At 64.0% G+C, this 26,866-nt stretch overlaps 1 protein-coding gene across 4 annotated transcripts; it reads right to left on the minus strand.

The window, feature by feature from the left end:
- Positions 1-1,557: 1,557 nt before the first annotated feature.
- DAZAP1 (DAZ associated protein 1) lies at positions 1,558-25,717 on the minus strand. Of its 4 annotated transcripts, none has more exons than XR_014313401.1 (12): positions 25,495-25,703; positions 17,995-18,035; positions 17,186-17,352; positions 16,851-16,916; positions 14,956-15,066; positions 13,706-13,754; positions 10,427-10,509; positions 7,340-7,493; positions 5,655-5,684; positions 5,394-5,534; positions 3,368-4,620; positions 1,558-2,505 (listed from the first exon to the last, which is right to left on the minus strand). XR_014313401.1 is itself a non-coding variant. In XM_082737167.1 (12 exons), the coding sequence occupies exons 1-12, from the start codon at positions 25,521-25,523 to the stop codon at positions 2,333-2,335; spliced, it is 1,221 nt and encodes a 406-aa protein (XP_082593293.1). In that variant the 5' UTR covers positions 25,524-25,717; the 3' UTR covers positions 1,558-2,332. The 4 variants fall into 4 exon arrangements, 2 of the variants coding, with proteins under 2 accessions (XP_082593293.1, XP_082593294.1); XR_014313402.1 differs by having other exon boundaries at positions 14,956-15,063; positions 25,495-25,688; XM_082737167.1 differs by having other exon boundaries at positions 4,444-4,620; positions 25,495-25,717.
- Between the last annotated feature and the right edge of the window lie 1,149 nt (positions 25,718-26,866).

Consider the following 26,866-nt stretch of genomic DNA (forward strand, 5'->3'; position numbering starts at 1 on the left):
CCTGAGGGTGTGCCCTTTGGGACAGGAGGGGGCGTGCCACGCTCACCAGAGCAAGGTGTGTTCCCGGAGCTGGAAATCCCTGCACGGTTTGCATGACGCCCTTTTGCCAGGGACACTTCCCTTTGCAGAGGATTAATTTCACAAAAGAAAAAAGAGCTAAGGGGGGTGCCTGCGGGGCTCAAGTCTTTCAGCATCTGCCTTCAGCTCAGGTCATGATCCCAGGACCTTGGGATCGAGCCCCACGTTGGGCTCCCTACTAAGCAGGGAGCCTGCTTCTCCCTCTCCCTCTTCCCCTGCTTGTGCTCTGTTGCTATTTCGGTCACGGTCTCTCTCTAGCAAATAAATAAGATTTAAAAAAAAAAATTTTTTTTTTAATTGACCATGGTCTTTAGAATAATAATGGCCTCTAAAAAGACTGGGATCTGGGACGTGTCCCCTCCCACGGCAGAGGGGACCTCGTCAGGGCCGCGAGCCGGGGGTGACCCTGGGTTCCCGGGGTGCCCGGCGTCCTCCCCAGGTCCTCACGAGAGGGAGGCAGAGAGCGGGGGTCCGGGAGACGGGAAGACCCTGCGCAGCGCAGGAGGCTGGAGGGGGCCGTGGGCCAGGAAAAGGCAGGAGCCGGGTCTCCCTGGGGCCCGGGGGACCAGCCCCGCCAGCACCGGCCTTTTAGGAATTCTAGCCCCAAACCATCGGAGAAACAGTAAGTGGTTTCAACCCTAAGCTGGTGGCGGGCTGTAGCAGTGGCCCTCAGGCCCCCACACTGGAAGGGAAGCTTCACCCATTTTGCCCCTGGCTGATTCCCAGAGCAGCCTCCCCAAACGCTGGAGTTCTGCCCACTGTCACAGAGGCCAGCCCAGAGCCAAGTCCTGTGTGCAGGTGAACTCGGACTCCCCTCCCTGGTCGCTGACAGTCACAGCCTCTTCTGTCTGGGGAGAGGGGCAGTCGGGAGATTGGACGGGAACAGAACATCCCAAACATGGCTGGGTTAGCGGACACTGCTGGCCAGGCCCTTGTATAGGCAGGGGGTGGCCGCTGTGGGATGCTGGAACTTGTCCCACCCACCTCCTGCGCCCAGCTGCAGGTTCTAGCTAGGATGGCCAGGTCCCCCAGGTGCCCCCGGGCGTCCACCTTCAGCTCTAGGGGCTCGGGCCCTTGTCCCTCCTGACGGCCCTCAACTGGGTGTCCCGACACCCAAAGCCGTCCACGTCAAAGCCCGGTTTGTGGAAACAGCGAGTGGCCTACCCAAGGCCACAATCCAGGTGTCACTTCCATGGGACAGGGGAGGCCTGGCCAGTCCCCACCCAGATCTGTCCAGGCACCCTTCCCCTGGCACCCAGCAAGCGGCCACTGAGCCCGGGAACCCAGGACCCCTTCACATCAGATCTGCAGCCCTAGGCCATCCTAAATCCACACTGGCCACGAGACCGAGACCCTGGGCTCCCCACTCGAGCGGGCCGCACATGCCTGAGACCACTGCCGAGGCCGAGGGCCAGCGCAGGTCCTCCTGTGGGGACGCAGAGCTGAGATCAGGGAGGGAACAAAAGGACACAACGTGGGTTTCTAATCCAAACGCACTTGTCTTTATTCAAACCAGGGTCCAACCGGTCAGTGGGGACGCCCTGACACCACGTGCGCGCGCGAGCGGCTGACGAGGCCTCCCTGTCCCTGGTGCAGGGGCGGGCGCCTGCAGAGGCTGGGCGGGCGCGGCCCCCACAGCGCACCGGCCAGTGGCGCCGGCAGGTCAGTCGACAAAAGCAAGGAATAAACAAAAAAACAAAACACGCTCAGTAGACTTCTTCTGTAAGCTCCCAGAGTTTCTGGACCAACGAGCCCCAACCCTCAAAGCCCGGAGGGAGGGGCTGAGAACGCCCCTCACCGCCACCAGTGCCGACGGAAACCCTGCTTTTTAAATTAAAAAATAAGCCAGTATACATCGTAGAAAATTTCTCTTAAAAATCTCACAATTTGTAAATGTATATTTTTTTCTTTAACATAAAAGTTTACAATATACGGTAAAACAAAAGGCTCAGGAAAATAATTTCAAAAAAAAAAGGAAGAAAAAGAAACCTGAAGTTTTGAATTAAAGCTGAAGACTTTTTTTTTTAAACCCTGTTGTTGAACCAGTGACTTTTTTTTATTGTGCTGATGGGTTAGAGAAAGAAATATGTTTAAAAACTTCAGTCCAGATACCCACCGCCGCCTCCAAAAGCCTCTCGCCCCCCTCCCCCCACCGTCGAGTCGCTATTTTTCTGCCAAGTTTGTGATTGTCACGAGTTCACAAGTTCTAAATCCTGGGTCTCAGCCGCCCTGACGTCCGCAAGGTGCCGGCCAGCTAGCGTCGGTACGGGTGGAACCCTTGCACGTTGTGGTTCTGACCTCGTCCAAAGCCACTGCCGCCGGCGGGGGGGCCCCCCGAGCCTGGCACCGAGGGGCCCCCGTAGGAGGGGGGCTGCTGGCTGGGGTCTGAGAAGCCCTGTCCGAAGCCAGCCAAGTCCTGTCCGTAACCTGCAGGGAAAAAGCCTGGTGAGCCGGGGCTGGACGGCAGGTCCGAGCCCATGGCTGAGGAGGGGTCCGCACCTGCATAGCCCAGCCTGCTCCCCCACAGGACCCCGACCGTCTCCGCACAGAAGGAAAAGCAGCTCAGAGAACCCGAGGACCCCCTGGTCTGTCCCATCCGTCTCCGGCCTCGCCTCCCCACCTGTTCCCAAGGACCCGCGGGCTGGGCCCTGGCGGCCCATCTGAGCCCCTGCAAACCTGAGCTTGGAGACAGAAGAGCGCCTGGCCTGGCTCGGGGGCCGGAGGGCTTGCAGGAAGTTTATTTTTGAGTGGAATGCACGGGAAACGGACACAGCCCCCAGAATCTAAGAAAATGTCAGACTAGCACCAGGCCTCCCCCGTCCCCTGCCAGACCCGAGACAGTCCTCCCTGCAGAGTTGACCCGAGCCGGCAGCGCCGGCAGAACCGGCGGGGGCGGGCAGAGTGCCCAACGCCGGGCAGGAGTGCCCCGCAGGGAACATGCGGGCGGAGACTGCCAGGGCCGGGCAGGTCACCCCCACCCCCCCAAAACAGGACCTAGACCCTGCACTGCTGACCTCAAAAGGCACGCACGGGAGGCGCTTCCAGAAAGGGGGCTGGCACCAGACTGCACACCGGATGCAGGAGTGTCCTGGGGCCCCGGGGTCCCAGTGTCCCAGCAGAGGGTTTGAGAAGGCACGGGGTGCCTGGGGCCGTGGGGCTGTGGCCAGTCAAGAGCCTCGCCCCGGCAAGGGCCCCATCCCGAGGGCACCGCCGGGTCCACCCCCACCCGGGGCGGCCGCTGCCTGGGCGCAGGCCGAGTGGGGGCCGTGGAGGAGGAGGTGCCACCTACCTAGGCCACATCACTGCTCAGCCTGACCATAAGAGTGTAAACAAAGTATGGGCCCGAAGCCCGACGGGTCTGGAGAATAGGTACCCAGGCCTGGCAAGAGACGAGACCAGGGTGACTACCCCAGGGCAGCCTCAGCAGAGGGGCGGGGCCACGCTGGCGGGCGGCACACCCCCACCCAGGGCTGCTCAAGCCCGACACCTCCTGCTCCGGGGGTGGGGGGTGGGGGGCAGGGGTGGGGCAGGGGGACAGGAGACAAGCAAGGTGCTTGGGGACCGTGGCCAGCCACAGTGCCAGGGGACAAGACTGCACGGAGTTTTGAGCAGCTGGGAGTGGCCAGCCGGGACTATATCCAACCTGCAGACGCTGCAGCCTGGGGCAAAACGGTCTGAGCGATGACATGGCTCGGGCAGACCCCCAGATGGGGAACCATGGGCTAAGGCTGTGGCTCTTGTAGGAGCCCTGGGAGGCCTGGCGACAGGTAGTCCCACCCATGTGGCCCAGCAGAGGCAGCAAGAGACCCCCGGACACCTGGCCCAACCCTGTCCTCACGTGAGCTCCTCCCACACAAGCCATAGGTCGCCACCCCGTAGACCCCGGGCTCAGAAGCACCTCCTCTGTGACCAGCCGCTCGCTCCAGTGAGGCCCACAGTAACAGCCCAGGCAGTGCCTGCCGCCTACCAGAGCCACGAACCCAGGGGTGCCCGCCCCGCACTCTGCACTCAGAAGAAAACAAGACAACCAAGGAACAGGGGGTGCCCCGAGGCGCCCCGTGCCATCCTCCTAGGGGCCCTGTCACATCTTCAGGTTCCCAAACCCACAGGCCCTGGAACACTGGCTGCACGATCAGTGTTTTTCTAAGACTAGTTCCCTAGCCAAAACCCGAGAAACCAAAACCTGCTCGTGTTCACTCTGCTTGGCCCTGCACGACAAGCCCCCGCCGAGCGGCGCCCCCCACCACATTCGCGCTGACGGGGAGGAAGGCCGGAGGTGGGGGGAGCGGGGGTGGGGGCAGGAAGGCCAGGGCGGGGGGCCAGGCCCCGGGGGCCGCAGGCCTCGCCTGCAGGTCTCCGACTCACCGTACTGACTATAGGGGAAGTCCGGCTGGGCCGCCGGAGGCTTGCTCATGTCTGGGGCGGCCTGAGACGGAGGCGGAGGGAAAGCCAGAGGTGCTGCCCCTGGAGTAGCAGGTGGAGGCGGAACCCCTGGCGGGGCGAACTGATCCGGGGGGGGAGGTGGAGGCCCGTAGCCGAAGCCTGCGAACAGGAGAGACAGACACAGACACGGCCCAGCCTACCGCAGCCGCCCACACTGCTTCCTGCCGAGACCCACGGAGCGGCCGGGCCTTGAGGATGTCCCTAGGGTGGGCCTGGGGCGGCCTGTCGACCCCCCAACAGCCAGTGTTAGGCAGGGACCCCACGGGCCGTGGTGTGAGGACAAAACCTGCCGGCCGGACACAGCGCCGCTCCCACAGCCTCCCCCGCTGTCCCGCGGCTCGACAGCCCGTTTCTACCCAGCCACCTTCTGGTTAGAACCAGACACGGCCCAGGCGAGCAAGAGACACACCTCTGCCAAGAGGGGCCACACGGCCGTCCTGTGACCTGACTCAAGCCAGGGCACACTCTGACCCGCGCTCCTAAGCCCTCCCCAGCAAGACTGTGGGACCGGCGAGGCCGGCCGCATGGCGCACGGCAAGGACAGCCACCAGCCACGGGGCCCAGCCGAGGGCTTCCCGTCACTGCCGAGGACCCAGCCGCCGGGCGGGTGCCCCAGCACGCTGCTGAGCACAGACCAGAGCTCCTGACGCTCAAGCCCCTCTCCGCGGAGTCACAACGTCAGGTCCAGACGCCCCAGCAAGGGGGCACATGTCCCTCTCGCGACAGCTGTGCCACCCACACGACACTCCAAGCTAAGGGACCAGGACAGGCAGCAGCCCAGCCACGTGCCCCAAGCAAGTGCCAGGCATAGGCTGAAAGGGTGCATCTCTTGGGGGGCCCCCAGCCCGGCTCCAGGGGCCCGCAGAACTTACTGAACTGTGGGGGGGCACCGTAGCCCTGCGGGAAGCCCTGAGGAGGGGGGAACCCTCCCGGAGGCGTGGACACGATGTAGGAGGTGAACGGCGGGGGCGGCGGGGGCGCTCCTCTCCCGGCAGGCGGCGGGCCGTAGCCACCTGGAACACCAGCGCGGAGGGGAGTGAGGGGCGCGCGCACGGCTCCCGCCGCCCAGACCTCCCGGGGGCCCACCCCGCTGCAGATTCCATTCTCTGCGGGGCCCCCAGAGAAGGACTTACCAATTGCCTGTCCTGCTGGAACCCACATTCCTAAACAGGAAAACAAAGAGGGTGGTGGGTGTCCTGTGCACAGCCCAGCCGAGCAGCTGACCCACCCCCAGTGGCACTCGCTCTGCTGGCAAAGCCCTTCGGCAAACACCCTCCAGGGGCCTGGCACCCTGCCGTACTGCGGGCACAGGGGGACGTCCCGGCCTCGAGGAAGGTGTCCGAGGACACACCTAGGCAAAGGGCTGCCACTCGTATCCTGCTTCTCCGAGGGAAGGCTCTCCCGGACGGCCCTAGTCTGTCGGTCAGGCGGCCCCAGCTTCTCAACAGAACCCATCAGAAAGGGTGAAGGGGACACCCACCGACTAGGGGCCCAGAAGCACAGATGGGACATCAAGCTGGGTGGTGGGAGTCCCAGGCCAGCTACCAGCCCAGTGCTAGCGGGCAAGAGCTTCTGGTCTCAGTGACTGGTCTCCTGTGGCTATATTTGGGTCTCCCCCGCCAACAAAGACTTTGTTTGATAGCAATCGAGCACAAGCAGGGGGAGCGTCAGAGGCAGAGGGAGAAGCAGGCTTCCCGCCGAGCAGGGAGCCCAACGTGGGACTCGATTCCAGGGCCCCAGATCATGACCTGAGCTGAAGGCAGACACTTAACCGACTGAGCCACCTAGGTGCCCCTGGCTGTGTTTTATTTTGGGGGGAAAAACGTTTTTAAAAAGACAATCTGCCAACTTCGGCGGGTGCGGGGTTAGGGGGCAGCCCAGGTGCCTCTGGGTGCACACAGGCCCATCTAGCCTTCTTAGGCCCCTCCCTGGACACTGTTTCTAAAGGAGGCGGAGGCTATCAGATCCTGTCCTGGGGGCTCTGGGAACCTCAACCCTCTTGCCAGGCTGACCTTAAACCATCCTGCTGACCCTTCACAGAGGCCCTGACGGCCCAAAAAGCTTCCGCCCGGAGCCCAGCGAGCAGGAGCAGATTCAGAAGGTCCAAGAGGCGGGACCCTGTGCTTGCTTCCAGCCAGGCCAAAGCCGGAGTCTCCCTCAAAGCATCTTCTGAGCCTGAGACAACCAGGCCAGGCCCGCACCCCATTCCATCCTCACTGAGAACCGTCTGTCATCGGCTCGCTGTCAGCGGCAGAGACGGCCGCCTGGGTGCGGCCGCTGCTGGGGGCGAAGGCGGCAGGGATGGGTCCCCTGAGCCACCAGAGCCTCTCACTGCCCCCTCAGAACCGTGTGGCCCTCCTCCATAGCATGGCCTGTGAGGCAAAGACACTCACACAGCCCAGCGGGGCACAGGAAGAGAAAGCCATCTGCCCAACCACAGGTGGGGAACCGGGCTGTGACCCAAGCACACCGTCGCCGAGGGTCACAGCACGCTCAAGGTGGACCAGGTGAGGACACGGAAACCGGTCCCTTCCTCATCTGTGAGCAGGCTGGACAAGTGCCCCTCTGGGGCCTGCCGGAAGGTCTGGCTGCTGACAGGTACCCAGCACGGAGCTGTGCACTGGCCCTGGGGCTGGACGCGGAGGGGCCCCGCCTCTGCCTTCATCCGTCCCTCAGAGGCTTGTGTGCCTGTCCAGTCGGCACGTCCCCCCGCTGCGGTGAGTCTGCAACGCCTCTGGCTCAGGACCCCGGCCTGCACGCAGGTCTCCCTGAAGGGGCCGCCTGGGGTCAGGACCCGGTCTCGGTGCCAGAGCCTTACCTTGCGGGCCATATCCTTGCTGCCACGTGGGTGGGGGCTGGCCTGCCCAGCCATTGGCAGCACTGGGCACGACCCGACTGCCCCACTGGCTGGCACCTGGCTGTCCCGGCGCTTGGCTTTTGCTGTCCCGTGGCTCAGCCCGTTTAACTTCCACCTAGACAAATGAAGCTCTGGTTTAGGGAGATGCCAAGGGTCCTGGACCCCCTTCCCTTCAGACACACCCTCAAATAACTTATGACTACACTTAGCATCTTATTATGACTTAAAACTAAATACTTAACTATAAACCTTATTTAGGCCAGTATTTTTTTCTTTAAAAATTTATAGTTTTTTTTCTCTTTTCTTTTTTGCTTAAAACATGTTTCTCAGGTACAACAGGTGCAACCGTAAGCCATGTAAGCCCAGCCTGCTGCAGAGCACGGGCTGAAGGCCAAGGACCCTCAAGAGCTTTGTGGGACAAGGGTCTTTCAGACAAGGTGGAAAGACAACTTTCTCCTTTGATGGCCTCATCACCCCAGGGACACAGAGCCCAGGACGGGTCGAACCATCACAGCCTCTTCCAAGGCCTCTCCAGGGCCTCTCCTTGGCTCAGGCGTGGCAGGACCAGATGCTTCCCGAGCTCAGCGGGGAGGACGAGCCTCGCTGGGAGGAGCCAGGCCGACAGACTCACGGGCCCTCCAGAGCCCCCCCACCCCGCCTGGGCTTTAAGCTCATACCTGAGAAACACAGTTGGCTTACTTAGGTTTTTTATTTAAAATGTCTAATGGAAGATAAAGACTTACCTTCCCCAGGCTAACGCTTAAAGAATCTCAATTAACTCAAAATAATGTCAGAGGGAATGGATGTGATAAAGAGTCTTACATTACATCTAACAAAAAAAGTAAACAAACATGCAATAAAATGGACATTTGAATCAGTAAGCAATCTTCATACTGTGTTCGGTCGGCAGCCCTGGACCCTTCCTCTTTTGGACGCTGTCAGGAGCCGCAGCACCGAGGACGGGCGCAGCGGGAGTGCGCGTGCGCGCCCCTGGCACTGAGTGCTGTGGCCGCCAGCAGCAGCCCCCCCACTGCAGGGTTTAGATGCGGCCAGACTGACAGTCCGAGGTCCCCCAATTACAGGGCTGCCTCAGCATCTGCGTCTCCAATTTTTTTTCTTTAGCGATAAATTTTAATGAGAAGGAAGAGACAATAAATCCACTCGGAGTCATCCTTGGGGTCTCACAGGCTGGTGCACTAAGCATTACGTGTTCCAAATTCCAACAGTTCTGCTCGGGGCCCCTTCCTGCTGGAGAACAAACAGGAGGTGGGACAGAGGCAGAAAGACCCCACCTTCCTGATGCCCCAAGGACACCCCATGGACAGGAACAAGATCCCCCTTAGCTCAAGGCCATGTGGCAGGACCAAGGAGCCCTCAAAGAACTCAAACGAACGAGTCTACATACTTTCCTTAAGGGAATCTGGTTTCCGCTTACAAAGCAAAGCAAGGCAGCCCTTGCATGGTCCCCCCTAATTTTTACCCTCTTCCTATCAGAACGTGGATGCAGCCACTGGCACTCTGGCTTTAATGAGAAGTGGGACCCAGGCCCCTTAGGGAGGTGAACCCCCACCGAGAACCGAGGGGCTGCCGTGCCTCGCCCGCCAGTGAAGGTCAGGCAACGGAAGAGGACGAGGCTGGGGGCTGCTGCCGGGGGCTGGGCTCTCTCGCGTGTGCACCTTACTTTAGAAGCTGCGTCCCACAACGAGGAGCCACCTCAGTCCCCACTCTGTGCTCTGTGTGGACCAGACTCAGACACCGATGCATCCCACAAAACCGGGGTGGGGCCGGCCGCCTGCGGTTGGAAGCAGGTCCGAGTGCTTATCCGCCTTTCTGCCCCTGGAGCAGGACCGGGCCTCCTCCACGTTTCCAATGTCACAGTACCTTCAGGAATCGAACGTGGACTCCTCTGAACTGGTGTTCGTAACTGGCAAGCGTCCCTGAAATCTGCTCGCTAATTTTAAACTAAAAGCTTCAATGAACGTCGGAGCGAGATTTGCGTGTGCTGCTTAATCAGGTTCAAACGGAATTAATTAAGCAACCAAACCTCAGGCACCTCTATGTAAAAATAGCTCCACGCGGCCGTGTTTACCGCGTGCAGGGAGCGGGCTGTGGGGCTGGGCCAGGAGAGGCAGGAAGCTCGAGGTGCCTCAGCCCCTCCACAGGACCGGAACGGACCAAAATGGGTCTGCTCTCGTCCCGGGGGCAGGGCAGGGCAGCAGCAGCAAGGAAATGCCTGCTGCCGGTGAGGCGACCGCGGGGACCGCTGGGGGTAGGGGCGGTACAAGGGCAGAGACAGGAATCCTGCACAAACAGGGGCCCGAAGCCTCTCGCTAACTCTCAGAGACCCCACACTAAGACCCTCTCCCAGCGATCTGTTTTAGGGGGGACTCCCCCCGAGCCCCGGGGGCCCCGGGAGAGGAGGAGCGGGCGCGGGCTGAGCCTGCCCGCCGCCGCGGCGGCAACACAGTATGAAGATGAAACCAGAGGTCACTTGACCGCACGGAGTTAAGTACTACCGAGAGCATGTGGCTGCGGCCGGAGTTCCACAGTAAGTGACCCAAGTAAAGGAGAACCAATCCTTCAGGATGTTTACGTCTCTTTCAGTTTGACACGGACCCTGTTGTCACAGGTCCACTGCCCACCGCGCGGCACGGGGTGGCAGGAGGCAATTGGAATGCGGGACAGACATCTGAAGGAGTGGTCACTGAAACCAAGCCTGAGGCAACCTGCAATTTCACTGGAGGCCAGCCCAGGAGGCCCCCGCAGACCGTGCCCCTCGGCCGGGGGGCCACCGCCACCCCCCCAAACCGGTCCCAGTGGATCCAGAGTGAGGGGCTCTGGGAGCAGCGCCGGCGAGACGGGAGACGCCACGCTGCAGGCAGGAGCCCTCGGGCAGGACAGGGCGCTGTGCTTCTGCAGGAGCCAGAGCCCACCTTGCCCTATGTCCCAGGCCCTTTTTCTGCTCAGGATTTGTATTTTCCAGTGAAATCCCTAAGTTGCCTAAAACTTGGTTTGGTCTTAAGGTAAAATAAAACTACAACTACACACTTTTTTGCCCATGATGTCGTGAAAATGCATGTTGACAGCCTGGTCCACTGATTGTTCGTCCTCGAAAGTAATAAATCCAAAACCTAGCCAACGACGAAGAGTGAATCAAGGTAGCAGGGCGTTGTGACACAAAACAGGGTGATGAACAGTATCAGGGCCGGGCCGAGGGGGTGCCCAAGGGTTTCAGGGAAGCGAGTGTGTGCGGCTGTAGGGCAGGGCCCGAGCCGGTGGTGGAGCCCGAGCTCCCCGTGGAGACACGCTGGGAACGCCCCCCGGGGGGGGGGGGGGGTGGCTGGCCTCTGAGGGAGGCGCAGCCTGGGCGGGAGAGAGGCCCGGTGCGTGGAGCACGCCAGAGCGCTCTGGAGGGGGCCGGGGCGCACCCCTGCGAGCAGGGCAGCAGCCGCGAGCTCCGCCTCCGCGAGACGGGGTATGTGCCGTGGGTGCGCGGCTGCTTTTCTGAAACCCGAGAGTCTCCCCCTCGGCTTGCAATTCGCTTTGCGACTAGGTCTGACGGCAGCCGTATTCATGGTTCTAGCGCGCCGACCAGACTGCGGTGTCTACAGTTCGTGCCTCGCTAAGCTTAGCCAACGCCGTTGGATAAGCCCAAGGAGTCCCGTCCGAGTCACACACGTATGCATACAGGTGTCTACCTCACGGACCTACGCACAAGGTACACAGAGATACAGGCCACAACGGGTTCCAGCAGGTCAAACTCTGCTGGCAGCAGCGAGAGCAAGAGGCACTATGTCGTCAGAAAGAGAATTTTCAAGGGAAAAAAATTTAGCGTTTCCCAAACACAAGGAAGTGGCAGTATAAACGAAGTTTGGTCGGTCCGGGTGAGAGTGGCCGCCCGGCTACCGTGGCGTGTCTGGTCCTCAGTCGGCTGCACTGTCTCCCCGGGGCCCGACTGACTAAGCGTGAGAGGCGGCGAGCGGCAGGCAGCTGCCGGCAGAGCCGGGGGACGGGGGCGGCTGCGGGGAAGGGCCGAAGGGGACACGGGGTGCTGGCGGGGGCGGTGCAGCGGACCCTCCCTGGCCGACGGCCAGAGCCCGGGTCAGGCCTGTGCCCGCCAGAGCCTCCGAGGACTGCGGGACCAGAGCAGGCAGGGAGGGGGCTTCGATCGGGAAGGGGTGGCCAAGCCCGAGGCCTCTCAGCTGCGGGACAGGGACGCTGGGGCTGCAGCCACCAGGCTGTGGCGAGGTGGGGAGGACTGCAGGCATGACGTGGGGCGGGGGGGGGCGGACAGCTCAGAAACCAGGGGATGCCAGACTAGCAGGGAGGGACACCCGGGACTCTGGAGGCTTGACGTGTCCCTGCACGCGCGTGTCTGAGCGGGACTACGCACACGCTCACACGAGAATCTGCACACGGCGTGAGGGCAGGGGTGGGGTCACGGCTGCGGAACGATGACAGCAAGACACACGGAAGGAGACAGGAGCGGGAGCGTGGGCAGGGGGGGCAAAGAGAAGGTGGGAGGTGAGCAAAGGCAGTGGCCAGGGTGAGGGGCGGGACCAGGGCTTCACTGTCCCTAGCAAGACACACGCAAAACCCTCGGGACAAGGACCGGGACACTGTCTCAGGTCAGCCGAGAGGGAGGGGGGAGGCGGAGGCCTGGAAAGACCTGGAAGGGGAGGAAGCAGGAGGACCTCTCCGGGACGCCCCTCTAGCCCACGGGGGTTCCTGCCGTCGCCCCCCCTTCTGCTGGCCTCGTGCTCGCAGGGACCCTCAGAGCCCGATGTGGAGGACATTGTGAGCTCCCACGGGAACGTGGGCCCCAAGGTCAAGCCCAAAGCGCTCTCCCAGCCAGCTCCTCCTGTCTTGCACCCCCAGCCCACGGCGGCTCGGCGTGCTCCCCGGGCCCAGGGCGAGGCCTCAGGGCGCCGACTGGGGGGGTGTGAGTCTAGGAGCAGCCCTCAGGACCCCCACGCCCTGAAGTTTCACGAGACCGGAGGCGAATGGTGGAACACGACATGGGTAATGAACAGCACGTTAGAAAGTTAACATTTTCTCCAAGTGCAGGAGTTTGTGTCTGTAGCCACAGGGCTCGCGCGGTCCATTACAGCGCGAGAGGCGGTGAGTCTCGGGTGGGGAGCCCCGGGGCGGGGCGTCTAGGGACGCATCTGTCTGTCAAAAGGCGACATCACCACTGAGGGAGCGGCCAGAAACACACTGAAACTTCGTTTACACCCCACTGGAGCGAAGCCCGCTCCGTCCTCTGACTGCGGGACTGGCCTGTACCTGTGTGACATAATTTAGCACCTGGAGAAGAGAAATCTAAAGAGATATCGTTAATCACAAACAATTCACAGAGAGAAAAGGAGAAACAACTTACTTAACGTTACTGTACTTTACTACGAGACACTTAAGTACGTCACTAAGCATGTATGTCTATGTTAAAGTTAAGCTAAGACTTAACAGCTTAATCGACATGGAGTGCGGATACGTCACTTATCATGGAGGGAGAGAAGGATGAAGTTCAAATGGCAAACTATTCTCCAGCATGGCGGGCGCACGCGGCGGCGGCGCCGGCTCTGCGCGGGGGCCTCCGACGGGGCTGGGGCAGAGGCTGCGCGGCGCCCGGACGCCAGGCCGGCTCGCGCAGCCGGTCCCCAAGCGGCGGATGAACCCAAACAGACGGGCGGGCACAAGCAGCAGCAGCCACAAAAATAAAATTGCAAAAATAGTAATAATAAACAATAATAATAAAAAAGGGCACAGAAATCGGGTGCCTGCTGTCCCAGCCCCACGAACCAGCTGGGCCGTGCGGGCGCGGGCAGCTCCCGGAAGCTCCCAGGGACGCCTGCGGCGGCTCCTTACTCTCCTCCCGCTGCCCCACGGTCTTAGGGGAACAAGAAACAAGAAAAACAGGAAAAAAAGCATGGGATGGATAAGAAAGTCCACGTTCAAGCCGAGCTGGGGCAGACCTAGCCTGACGCCACGGAATGAGACCTGCCTGGGCAGGGGCTCCAAGCGGGACGCGGCCCGGAGTGTCAAGGGCACCGTCTGAGAAAAGCAGCAAGCTCTCAGTACACGTTTAAAAACAGAAACCATATTGAAATTCATGTCAGTTTGCAAAAACTTCAAAAGAACGAGCCAAAAAAACCCGGGGACGTCTGACCTTGGGAAGCAGACAGGCTGGGGCTGCACAGGAAGGGCCTACGTTTGAGTCGTGTCTCCGAATCACCCTTCTCTGCGGCGAGCTCGCTACCACCACCACCTAATTGTGAAATAGTTTGCCATCTGAAGGGGAAGGTCAAGGACAAACTCCATCTCTTTTACCTCGAGGCCTCTGCTTCTCTGCGTCGTAGATCATAACCACTTCTGTGACCTGCAAGAGAGACGGGTGTTCGAGAACCCGGGAGCCACGGGCAGGCACGAGCACGTCCGGCTGCCAAAGACTCCCGAGGCAAAGGACCGCCAGGGATGTCTCCAGACGTTCCCCAGGGAGGCCCCGAGGCAAGAGGCTGGACTCCTGACGTTTGATGCCTGAGACTCAGGGGACCCGCAGGAGGCCAAGGGGCCAAGGGGAGGCCAGGGGACCCGCAGGAGGCTGCTTGTGCCCCGAGTGCTCACGGGGAGGCACGTGGACACCTGAGGCCCCAGCCCCACGCTCCAGCCACAGGACCGCAGGGCGCCCTTCCATTCTCAGACAAAAACCAAGGCCTGGATGGCGGGACAAGACCCAGAGCTCTGGTGCTCGGCCGCACGCTCCGAGACCATCCCACTGCCCAGCACTCGGCTGGACACTCCCCGACAGGTGTCCGCCTAGCCAGCAGCCCTCTCCCCGGGGCCCCTGGCTCACGGACCGCCTTTCGGCACGGGCTCCAGCCCAGGTCCTCTGCATACTCGGGAACCACCCCCCGACAAGCAGGTGGCAGTGATGCAACAGGGCTGTCCCACCGTTGGGGGTGTGGCCCGGTGGGAGCCTGGGGAGACCCTGTGCCTTTGCCTCAGCTGACTGGACGGCCCCCACACGAGCCCGCTTGCTAGCCCCGTCTTCTGCCTGCCCTACTAGAACTGAGTCTCCTGGAGGAGCCCAGGTAACTCTAAACCCCCATAAGATTCTCAAAGATTTCAGCCTCTTCCAGAAACAACCAGCCTTGGGAGAAGGTCTGCGGTCACTGAGGAAACGCTGCGCAGGGGACAGACACCTAGCCGGCAAGTGCCGGGCCAGCTCCCTTGAGGCCGCCAGACCTGGGCTAGGGTACTCCTCACCTTCCCACCGCGCCCCCCACCCCACAAGGCACGGCAGGCTGGTTCCCGGTTCCCACAGTCGGGCCGAACCCCGCTTCTCCCGGACACTACGGAACGCTCCCCACCGTGGCGCTCACAACCCAGGGGAGAGCCTTCCAGACCGGCCTGGCAAGCTTCCACTGGCCCAAAAAAGCAGCAAAGGCCCCCCCGGGCTCTGGCTTGTTCTGGGGGAGACAGAGGCCCAGAGGACAGAGCTGCCCAGCTCCACCTCCAGGGACACCGGGCTCCACCGCTCCCGCCCGGACCCGCCGTGCTCTGGGGCAGGGACAACTCACCACTCCGAATTTCTTGAAGTATTCCCTGAGCTCTGTCTCACCACAATTGTGAGGAATCCCACCGACAAATATTTTATTTGATTTACTGTTATCGCTCCTGGGTCCTTTCTGCTGTTTTAAGAAGGAAACAATGGTTAGTCGGTGTGGGGAGACCTCATGACGCTCCCCACAGTCAGGCTGTGACGCACGCCGCACTGGTCTTAAGACCCCGCCCGAAGCCAGACCGAAGCCCTCCAAAGAGGAACCAAAGAGAATCTGAATCTGAAGCCAAAGAGAATCAGCGAACTGTCCTAACGCTTCCCCCGCCTTCCTCTGGGACCCGCGGCGACAGGGGTCTGGCGTGGCCACCCGAGCGCACGCGCCACCCGAGCGCACGCGCAGAGCGAGTGGCGGGTCCTGTGGCGAGTTCCGAGTCACGAGAGCGAGAGCAGGAAGCTCTAGCGTCCCCGAGGGCTGAGCGGGGTGCTGGCAGGACAGAGACCAGCAGTTTTCCGGGGCTGACCGAAGAGGACAACGGGGGGCTCCCCACACCTCGCCGGACCCTGGTGACCCCACCCTCTGCAGGGAGGGCCCCGCACCTTGGAGGCAAACACTTGCCCGAGCTCGTCCCTTGTGGACAGAGGAGGCCCAGAACCTTGGCTCCGGCTACCAGGACGCCGGCTCCCCCGACCCCTCGCACCGTCTTTCCTGTCCAGGGCGCCCGGGCACCGAAGTCCCAACGGCCCTGGACCAACGCCATGGGAGTCTGGGGGCGGGCGAGGGTCTCCCAGGTGCACTTAGGGCTCGAACTCCGTCAAGTGTTTGCTTCGTCTCGGCAAGGCTGCTGAGAGACTCGAGGACACGAGGAACCGAAGAGAATCTGAATGTGGCCACGACTCCAGTCTGAAGAGCAGAGCCACGGAAGCCGCGGAGAATGACCCCAGAGCCGCAAGGGCCCCCGTGGGCACAGCAGGCGCCGGGAGCCGAGGCCGACACCCCCGCTGCGGGGACAGGCCTTGCGTGAGAGCACATGGTTTCAGGAGATACCCGCTCCTGCACTCAGGAGTGGCAGATCCAGACGGAGGTGGGACAGAACAGAGATGACTAGGAAAATGTTAACAACTGATGGGTCTAGGCCATGTGTTTAGGTGTCTGATGTACTACTTTACTGATTTCTCCAAACTTCCCAAAAGTATTTCAAGGGTCTGAAGCCCCTGTCTTCCAGCAGCGAATGGATCTTGCTAGAAATGCAGGTTCTCGGGTCCTGGCCCGGACACGCCGACCAGACGTCTGCCCTGCCTGCTGCCCAGCTCTGGCCAGGCCCCTCTGCCAGGACAATGGAGTCCTGGAGGACGGTCTTCTCCGAGACCTACTGGGCTGGGGAAGGACAGGGACGGGACGGTGGACAGAGGAAGGGTCTGCTCCAACAGGCCTGGCATCAGGGGCCACACAGCTCCCAGAGAACCCCTGCGGAGCCCCCACACCGGCGGCTTCAGAACCAGCTCTTCCAAGCAGCCGGCTCTCAGACACGGCCGACTGGGCCCTGGCCCCGAGCCACAGCACCCAGATGGGAACGGCCAGCAAGCAGAAAGGAGCGGGGGCCCAGGGGCTGCACTGACCCAGCCCCCTCCCAGGGCAGGGTGGGAGCCACCAGGGAGGAGAAAATGGAACTCCTGATCGCAAACAGGTGTGGGAGGCCTGTTTCTGGTTTCCAAGGTAGACTAGGAAGAATATTCTTGGCTACAAAGTAAAACACACACCCACTGGATAGAGTCAAGTGACCGTGTGCCGCTCCAGCAGTAAAGCGCCCCACTGCCCTCAAGGGCCACGGGAAGAACCCCAGGCGGGGGGCACACGTCCCCTCTCGCGGGGCCAGGACACCGGCGGAGACGCTGCCCTGCCCAGCCCGGCCTTACCCATCCTTCCTTGGGCCGCGTCCTCTCCGGCTGCATCCCTCGAGGCGTGCACGGCTTCGGGTCGATCTGCAGAAGTTTCAAAGGAGTCAGCTGTGACGACGAAGCCACTTTCTCTAGAAGAGGCATCCGCACGGCAAACGAACCCTTGCTCCCAGTCACTCCACCCCAAATCCAGGCCCTCCGGCCCCCTCCGGCCCCAGCCCAGAGCTCCAGCCCCGCTGACCCGCTCCCTCACGGGCACACCCGCCAGGCCCAGCCGCAGAGGCCGGCTGACGGGGCAGCGCGCGGCAGTGGCGGAGGGACGGGGGAAGTGGACTCCAGGGAGGGCCACTTACGTTTCGGCCGTCTAGTGTGTGTGGTCTGCTGGCCAGCACCGTCCCCACACAGTTTGGGTCTTTAAATTTGACAAACCCAAAGCCTCGAGACTGGTTGGTGGTTTTATCTTTCATGATCACACAGTCTACGACTTCTCCATACTGGGAAAAGTAGCTGCGTAGAGTCTCTGCTCGGAGATTGGGACAAAAACACAAACACACACACCGGAGTGTTAAGCACTGGCCCCCCCGCTGGTGTGCCACGCACACAGGCACACACGCTCCCAGTTCTGCAGCCTGACCTGGAAAGCGTGGAACCAGCCCCTTGTCGACTGGCTCAGCAGATCACTGGCGGGGAGGGGGAAGGGGAAGACAGTCCAGGACAGGAGACCCATGGGAAAGGACGGGGTTCAGGACACGGACACATCATGTCTTCCCATGGAGCAGAACGTGTGCAACTGACCACGGCAGCGGCCGAAGGCATCAGGAAAAGGGAAGTGTAAGGGACTGCTCAGTGACCACCGGGAGTGCCAGTTCCCACAAGCTGCTTCCTCCTGAGCCTGAGCTCAGGGACGGCGCCAGCAAGCCCCCAAGCCTCCACACCCCGCACAGCAGCCCCTCCACCCTCCATAGCGCCCCCAACTCTGCCGACACATGAGGACGGCTCCGGGTCAGGTGCCCCCCACCCCAGGATCCAAGACAACGCTAAGTCAAGAATCAAAGAAAACAAGCAAAACCCTGAAGTAACAGCGAGGCGCATTCACACGACTTGAAGACCAAGGTCATCAGCCTGTCCGCGGTGCGGGCACGCAGCCGGCCCCGCCACCTACCTTGGGTGGTGCTCCAGTCCAGACCGCCCACGAAGAGCTTCCTGCAATTCAACAAGAGAACGTTCAGGGTCAAGACAGTTCTCACCTCCACCATGCCAGCCATCTGCCCTATCCTGAGGTGGGACTCCTGCCCTGCCCCTGACCGCGGAAGTGAGGCAGAGATGCTGCCTTGTATCAAGGTCACGGCAAGGACATATGTCCCCCTCAACCATCGCTCAGCCTCGTCAGCTGCAGACACAAAAACCGACACAGAGATTGGCCAAGATGGTTGCGAGTGAGTCACAACATGGAAGCAAAGACGCATCAGGGCGCCCGGGGGGCTCCGTTGGTTGAGCAACTGCCTTCGGCTCAGGTCAAGATCCCAGACTGACCGGATCGAGTCCCGCCTCGGGCTCCCAGCTCCTTGGGGAGTCGTCTGACCTTCTCCTCTCTCCTGCTCTCTCTCACTCATTGTCTCTCAAGTAAATAAATCAATCAATCTTTAAACAAACAAACAAACAAACAGGACACATCAGAGCCACACATGGGCAAACCGGTGAGAATACGAGACCTCGGGAAATGGACCAACAAGAGCCCCCAAACCCCAGGGGCCTCTGGGCGGGGTCACAGGGCACAAGGCCCCAGCGCTCCGGCAAATTGTGAGGACTTAGGAATCAAGGTCTAAAGGCACCTGCGACAGACTGACTGAGCAGGGAGCGGGATGCTCTAGGGGAAAGTGTCACATACCTTCCCGTGGTCACAAGGAAGGACCCACGAATCACCGGACGGCCCCTGGAGCCTCAGACTCGGCACCGGAGCCCCATCCCACGTCTCCCACCCCAGGGCAGCTGGGGCTGTCCTTTCGGGCAGACACACGAGAACTTTCCAGAAGAACCCCACTGTTGCCCCAGCTGCCAACCTGCCCCTCTTCTGCACAGGACACCTCTCGCGCAGCCCCAGACACACAGAGCCCTTCCAGTTCCCCCTGCCCCTGGGGAGGGGCTCCACACCCACAGGCCACAGGGTAGCATGCACCTGCCCCCCGCGCCTGGACTGGCTGGGCCTGAAGTGAACGGAGGCACCGGTGCGGGGAGGCGGCCCATGTGCTGGGGCTACTCCAGGCCTCACTGTGGCCAAGCTCCCTTACGTCTCCGATGGGCCCAAGCCCCTCAGACACCACTCAGGCCACCCACAACATGGGCGGTGGCCATGACAGCAGAGGTGGGGGAAGGGGTCACGAGCACTGTCACACGCAGAGGGGGACCCGGATGCTAACGGGCAAGGGCTTCAGAAGCCAGCACATGGCCAAGGTTCCGTCCCCGTCTGAGACTTAGGGTCCCGCAGTCCCCTCGTCTGGAGCCGACCACACCACACTCAGCCTGAAGACAAAAAGACCCCCGCAAGCCGCCAAGGAACAGGGTGGCCCTGTCCTCCACCCCAGGACAGAGCCCTTCGAGGCAGCCGGCGCCCCTGCCACCCCCGCTGCATCCGGGGACCGAGCTTCAGCGTGCCAGCCCTGGCAGGGTGCCTCCCGCAGGCAGCAGGACCGCCGGGGCCTCGCTCCCAGGGCCTCCTGAATTCAGTGTGTGCGAAACACCAGCCCCACTACCGCAGAGACAGCCACGGCCATCCTCACAAGGGCCACAGACAGGCCACGGCGCGGTTCGCGGGGCCGAGGAGGGGTGGGGACAGGTACCCCTGGCCGAGGCCACGCTCAAGGGGCTGTGCCGCTCTGTGAGGACAGGCTCCCGGAACGTGCTGATCAAGCAGCAGAGGGAAGCTTACGCTTGGGGCTCATTAGCTGAAACTCGTGTCTCCTACGCACCCCTCAAAATCAGGCCAGGCTTCCTCCCGCTGGCAAACAATCCCAGGGGAGAGGGGCCCCCCGCGGCCAGCCAGGGTGCTGCCCCAGCACGCTGGGCCTCAGGCCCCGCCCACCCTCGCAGGGCCGGGCACCCAGCGGAGGCGCAGGCAGCAGCTGACTGAAGGCCCCAGGGCTGGCTGGCGCCGCGAGGAGCTGCCTGTTTGCCCACTCCTTGCCCGCAGGAAAGCAGCGGGTTTGCCGTGGAAAAGCAGATTCATGCAGGAAAAAGACCTGCAGCCTTCTCAAGCACCGAAACCTGATTCACTGAGACAAACCCCAGCGCCCGTCTAGCGAGCCCCAACCAAACAGAAGGCCGCACGCAGGTGCCAACCCAGCAACCCAGTCCTGCAGCCCCCGCCCACCTACGGACGAAGGAACTCGTCGGACCAGTCCAGGTTCCACCCCTCACGGAAATGCCAAAATCTGGCACCAAGGAGAACAGGCCAGACGCACCACTGAACTCTGCCCCACGGACCAGGCAGTGAGAAGCCAGCAGCACTGCACCCTCGTTTCTCCGCTGAGCTGCACTGACTTCAGAGAAGGCTCCAGGTCTCAGAAGAGCGCAGGGGGCGGGGGGGGGGGGGCGGCCACCGCAGGGGGACCTCAGCGCTGAGCTGGCGGGGAAAGAGAACCTGGCTTCTCTGGCCACTATTTCGCTCCGTCCCACAAGTCTGAAGTTACAGAAAGTCCTCGGCTGTGAGAGATCTTCACAACCGAGGAACAACAGGATCTCCCTGGCCCCTGACCCTGGGCTCTCTGAGCTGCACACCCGGGGCACCTTCATAGCAGCTCCCCCGTCTGTCGGGGAGAGCGAGCACCCCAAGCCTCCAGGCGGCACCCGACTAGCTGCTATACCTGTTCCCAGCTCCTTTGCTCCCCCTCCGAGTGCGGACTTCCCCCAGGGGAACACGCAAGAGCCACAAGGTTCCCGAGGTCCTGGGAGGCCACCTCTGAGCCCCAGCACTGAGCCCCACTCCGAGCCCCACAGACTATGGGGCCTCCAGCAGGACTAGCCGGGAGCAGCTCCATCGCGACCCAGGCAGCAAAACCGCGTGCAGTCACTGCAGACGCGTGGGCAAGCCTGGCACAGGGCGGGGAATGCACGGCCGGCCAGCAGCCCTGCGGCGGCCCAGACGGACCCGTGGGGCACCGCGCGCATCTCAGGCCTGGGCGAGACTCTGCGGACTAAGGGCCCAGCTGACCGCGTGCACCCCACTCCCAGCCCTTCCCTGCTCTTGAGGGTACAAGAGTCATGAGTCAGCTGAAGCTGAAAGTCATGGGCCCCCTCCCAGTTCCCAAACCCCCCCAAACCACCAAGGGGACCTCCTGGCTCCATCAGGCCCTGCCAGGTGACCCCGAGTTAGGCAACGGGTAATGCTACTACCAGAAGGGCCCAGGAGAGGTGGCTCCCTGGGCCCGAGCCTACAGCAGGTGCTGGGGACTCCCTCTTGGAAGGGGCTCTGCACAAGCGCCTGGCGGCAGCAGCTCTCTTAACCCTCCCGCCCCCCACCCGACAGGCTGGAAACCCCCGTGGAGGACGCTCCGTCTGGACCCGCGGCGCTCAGGCCAGCCGCTGTGGCTCCACCCCTCCCAGTGGGCAGGCAGGCTTCAGAAAGTGCCCCCTCGCCTGCGAGGCAGCGGCAGGGCACGGCTTGGCTCCAGAGGCCAAGAAGCCGAGGGCCTGGGCTGAGCACGGCCGCTCCGCCAACGGCTCTTCTGCCTGAAGTGCACAGCGCAGAGCCTAGTCTGCACCGTCCTGCCCCTCCGGGGAGGTCGCCCGGGGACCGGGTCTCCCTAAGTATGTGCTTGTCTGCAGGGAAGGCAGCAGCTCTGGAGCGAAGGACACAGCACGGCCCGGCAGCCGCCCCACAGCGGCAGACGCCAAGTCCTGGGGCTCAGGCCCTGCCTGCAGCAGCTCAGGCTGCCCCCCTGCCAGCAAGGGGAGCTCGCCCCCTCCAGGACCACCGTGGGGGGGGCGGTCAAGTGACGCCTGCGAGAGAAAACCCCAGGACGCCCTGGTGCCTGGCATGAACTTGCCCCCCCCCCCCCGTGAGGCCCTCCACCTGCCCTCCCCCAGGCAGGACCAGTGTCCCCCAGCAGCACTCCCTGGTACCGGGCAAAACCCTCCGGCAAACAAGGGAGGAGCAGCTGCCACAGAGCACGCACGTCACCTGGTGAAAAGTGCTTGACTCACGGCCAGCACTGGAGACACAGTAGTGACCCAGAGCACCTCCCAATGTCATGGTCAACATTACAGACGCCAAGCTCGTTCCCACTAGAGCAAACACACCTAAACCATGGGAGGAAGCGGCAGGGACGCCCAGGGACCCAGGCTGGAAAGAGCAGATGTGACCAAACACGTGTCTCATCCGCCAGAGGATACTGGGGAGCATCTGGGGACACAACTGGGGGTGCTCCAGCACCGAGTGGGCGGGCCTCAGGGATGCTGCTCAGCCCCCACAGTGGCCAGGACACCCCACATGTCCGCACTGCTGGGGACTATCCAAGGTGCAGAAGAACAGCATCTCTACCTTCGACCCCCAAGTCTCCATCACCCTCTCCGCGGCACAAAGACAACCTCCTCCACAGTCAGGACCTCTCTGAACCCAGCCATCAGGACCCCTTCCACAAACGGACATTTACCCGATCCCCACTCTTCCAGGGCCAGGCCTCTGGCCTCACCCTACTAGCACTGCAGCCGGGGCCGGCCGGGCTTCTGGGACTGGGGGGGGGGGGGGGGGGGCAGGCTGCCAGCTTTCCCAGCTTCCAGCTCCAGCAGCCGTGGGCTCCTGCCACCTCCTGGCACCTGCTCTCACAGGGACGCGCGTGCTGCCGCTTTCTCTCCACGGAGCCCACCTTCCCCCGGGACTCTTCCCTGGACAGCGTCCGGCTGGCCCTGCCTTACTAGCAGCACACACACCTGCACACCTCTCTCAGCTCCTCAACACATGCCAGGGGCCCCGGAGGCAGGTGGCACAGGACGCCTCGGTCCTAATGGGAACCGCGCCCCCCAAGACACTGTGCACACCCACAAGAGGCCCACCCAGGGGTCTGGACCTCTGCGGGGCTTGTGCAGAGCTCCTGCACCAGCTCCTGACCTGCAATTGAGAGACCCTTCCAAGTGGCCCTTCTAAGATCATGGCACAGGAAAGAGGACAGAATGCCCTCCCCGCCCCCCAGCAAGGTGAGTGCCTGTTCCCCCTCATCTCTGGCCCCAAGGGAGGTTATCAGCGTGTCACACAGCTGCCACATGGGGCCCCACGTGACCCTGCTGCTCCTATCAGCCCTCTGGCCTCCAGACCCAGCCTCCCTCTGCTCTGGCTGATCTGTGACCATCGGAAGGCTGGAAACGCTAACTGAAACCACCGGTCTCAGCCAACTTCCTCTCTCCCGCCAGACTTCCCCGGGACCGCTGAGCCGGCTTAGGTACAGCCCAGACTCGGTGACGCTCTTCCCTGGAAGGCTCAAACGCAGGAGGACAACCCCCCACTGGACAGTACCCCATGTGTCCACGCGCTTCCTGAGGCCCTGCCCCTGCACCCACACACGCGGTTCCTGTTAGAGAAAGGGGAGCAGCCCTTCCCGCCTGTGGAACGCTCCCTCGGGAGCCACTCGGACGAGGCTGACCACAGACCCAACAAGGGCTACCGGAGATGAAGGGGCATGTGGTCAGAGACCGCTCAGGCCTGTCACGGCCCGCTAACATCTCCCATCACCTGGATCTGAGCACCACACTCGCTCCCACGTGGAAGCCACCCACAGTCGGCAACCGCGTTCTGCTCACAGCAAACGGAGCCCAGCGGGGTCACCGTACTGTCCGAGGACAGCCGAGCAGAGCACGGAGATCAGAGTGGACCCCGGACTCCCACATCAACGGACCAGAAACAAGGATCCTGTACAAAGCAGAAACTGGTCAATGGTTTTCAGCAACAGCCTTCTACCTGCAAAGCAATTCAAAGGGTCTGGCCACCTGACATTCACGACGTTAGAAGTCCCGCGATCCGCGTGGACGTGCAAGCGTGGGGAGGGGAACGCGGCCAGCCAGGGTACGAGACCCGCTCCTAGCTCCGCGGCATCCCCAGGCTGCCTCTGCAGACCCAGGCTTGGATCCCTGCAGCACACCTCGGGGGTCTCCGGGCCCCCTTCCCTCCTGAGCGAAAAGCAGTGCAATGCCGAAAGACCCCCGGCCTGGGCGCTGTGAGGCTGTGCCCTGGAAGGCCGCCCAAAGGAACGCAGCAGGCCGGCGGACTCACCAACAGGCTCTGCCCCACTTCTGGAGCACTTTCTCCCTATACCCTGGCTTCCCGTCACAAGTGCACCCACGTAACACAAAGAACGCCGTCTCCCAGTCTCCGGACACGCTCTGTAAAGCGAGCCAGGCTAGGAGCTCGGGGTCCTGCTCCCGGTGCCCTACCGCCCGCGGGGTGGGAAGGGGGAGCCCCCGGCCGGCATGTTCTGTGCACAGCCGGAACCGGGAGCTGGGGGCCCGGGGAGGCCGGTCAAGCACCTGAGCCCACGGAGCAGCATACACACGGCCACGGAACCCCAGCCCCGAACTGCACGGGAAACCGGCTCCGTAAAGCCCGGCGGCCGGCACCGGGCCGCGCTCCGCAAAGAAAGCCAGACCACGCCCCTCAGCCGGGGCCGACACGGGTTTCCGAGCCCCTCCGGGACCCCGCTCACACCTCGGGCTCCTCCCGCGCCGACGCAGCGGGCACTGCGCGAGCTGCGTCCCCGCCTCGTCCCGGGGCGAGCCCCCGCCACGGCCGCCCAGCGGGTACCTTCCCCCTCTCTTTCCAGTCCGCCTGCCGGGGGCCGGCGGGCGCGGGGCCGGAAGGGGCTCCAGCTGCAGACCCCCGGCAGATGGCCGCGGCGCCCAGCGCTCGGCGGCGGCCCGGGGGCCCGGCCCACGTGACGGCGGCCCTGGCCCCGGGTCCGCGCACCTTCCTTGTTCTTCGCACCCCGGCAGGGGCTCAGAGCGGCCGCGGGGCGCGCCGCCGCCCGCGGGGAAGAAGTTGCGCGGCGGCACAGCCCGCAGGGCCGAGGCCGGGACCGCCACGTGCGCCGCCCCGCCAAGTTGGTGCGCGGGCTGGGGGGAGCCCCGGGGGCCCCGGGGAGGCCCGGCCCCCCGGCGGCCGCGGCGCCCCACGACCCCGGCCTGCCGTTCCAGATCCACCCCCCGCGGGAAGTCCACTCGCCGAGGGCACAGGCGTCCCAGAGCCGCCGGCTCCCTTTCCGGGTGGTCCTCGCGCAGGAGGCGGCGGCGGTCCCCCCGGACCCTCCCGGGCTCCGCTCGGGGCTCCCCCGCCACGACCCCGGGCGCGGGGGCGGACATCACGGCCCGGGCCGCCAGGCTCCCCGCTGCCCCGACGGGGGCGCCGGGTGCGGCGGCGACGGGGACGCCCTGACCGCCCCCCCACGGTCCGGCTCCGGGCCGGGTGCCCCCCCCGCGGGCCCTCCCAGAGCCGCCCCGGCCAGGAAGCGGCGGGACGCCGGACTCCCGGGCTCCCTCCGGCTCGCCGCCCCCCGGCCCCGGCGGTCCCGGCGGCGGTCCCCGGCCCCCCAAGCCGCCGGCCCCAGCGCGGCCCGCCGGCGTGACCTTGACGGGGGCCGGGGCGGCGTCTGGGCGGCGGCGGCGCAGGCCGGCGCGTCCTCACCCGATCTCGTCGGCGCCCGAGTTGTTCATGGCGGCGGCGCTCGGCGTCCCGGGCCCCCTGGCTCGCTCCCGCCTCCGGAAGGTCACCGGCCCCGGCGCCCTCCCCACAGCTGCGGCCCGGATCTGCGCAACGGCGGCGGCCGCGCTGCCTCCTCCCCTCAGCGCCAACGGTCACCGCGCGCCCCCGCGCCCGCGCCGCCGCCCTGCGCACGCCCGGGCGCGCTCCCGCACGGGGCCTCCGGGGGCGGGGCCAGGGGTGCGCCCGCCGGAGTGCGTGCCTGCGTGCGCGCCTGCGTGCAGTGCCGGCGCCCGGCGGCCTGGCCCCTGCGCGGCGAACGGCGCCGCCACGGAGCACGCTGGGAAGTGGAGTCCCGCGCGCCGGCCCCGCCCAGCGGAGGGGAGCGCGCCGCCGAACGGCGTGCGTGCGTGCGTGCGCGCGCGCGCCCGCGGGCCCTCCGAGCCAGGCACCGCGGGGCGCAGGCGCGGCTGGGCTTCCTTGTTTGCGCTCAGGTCGGAAGTGGCACGCGGGGTCAACGGCGGGCAGAGGCCACGCCCACTGCGGGGTCACGCGAGGCGGCGGTGCCCCTTTCCCGGTCGGCGTTTCGGCCGCGACCGCGGCGCCCGCCTGACGCGACGAGAGGGCGGCGGCGGCCGGAGAGGCGTCCCCGCCGCGTGCCCCCGTCGCCCGCAGATGCGGGTCTGGGGGCCCCGCTGCAGACGGCCCCGCAGCCCGGAGCAGCCCGCCGGGCCCGGTGCCCTCGGTCGGGCGGCGCCGCGCGGCTGCGTCGCCCTCCGCCGGCGGCAGGTGCCTGTACTCGTCGGGGTCAGCCTGAAGCGGCGGAGGGGCCGGGTCCCGGGCGGGCGGCGCGAGCCCCCGGGCGCTTCGAGTTGGCCGAGCACGCGGGCCTCGCGTCCCTTAGAGCGGCCGCCGGGGCGCGGGACCTCCTTCGGCCCCTCCGCAGGGCGGGCGGGCAGCGAGCGGGGCGGGGCGGGGCGGGTCGCGGCGGGCAGGCGGTCCGTCCGCGCCCCGGGAACCGCCCTCGTGCACGGCTCCGGCGCTCTGCCGTCGGAGGAGTCCGGACGGGAGGCAGGCACTGGGGCCCCGCGGGGTCCGCGGCGCTGGAAGGACTTGCCCAGGGCGTGCGGAGGAGAAAGCGCTGGGGCCAGGCTTAGCGGCGTGTCCCCGATGCGGGGAGCAAGCAGGAGGGAGCTCGGCCCCACTTCCAGGAATGTGTCCGGCACATGCTGGCCCCACCGGGAGCGCAGAGAAGCCCCGGGATGCTCCCAGCTGCTAGAGGAGCCGGAAATGGGTGGGAACCCACACGTCCATCCACGGGCATCTGCGCAAGGAACCCACAGAGGGCCCGGGTGAA

The sequence above is a fragment of the Mustela nivalis genome (genome assembly GCF_964662115.1).
Source record: "Mustela nivalis genome assembly, chromosome: 1".
Classification (NCBI taxonomy): Eukaryota; Metazoa; Chordata; class Mammalia; order Carnivora; family Mustelidae; genus Mustela; species Mustela nivalis.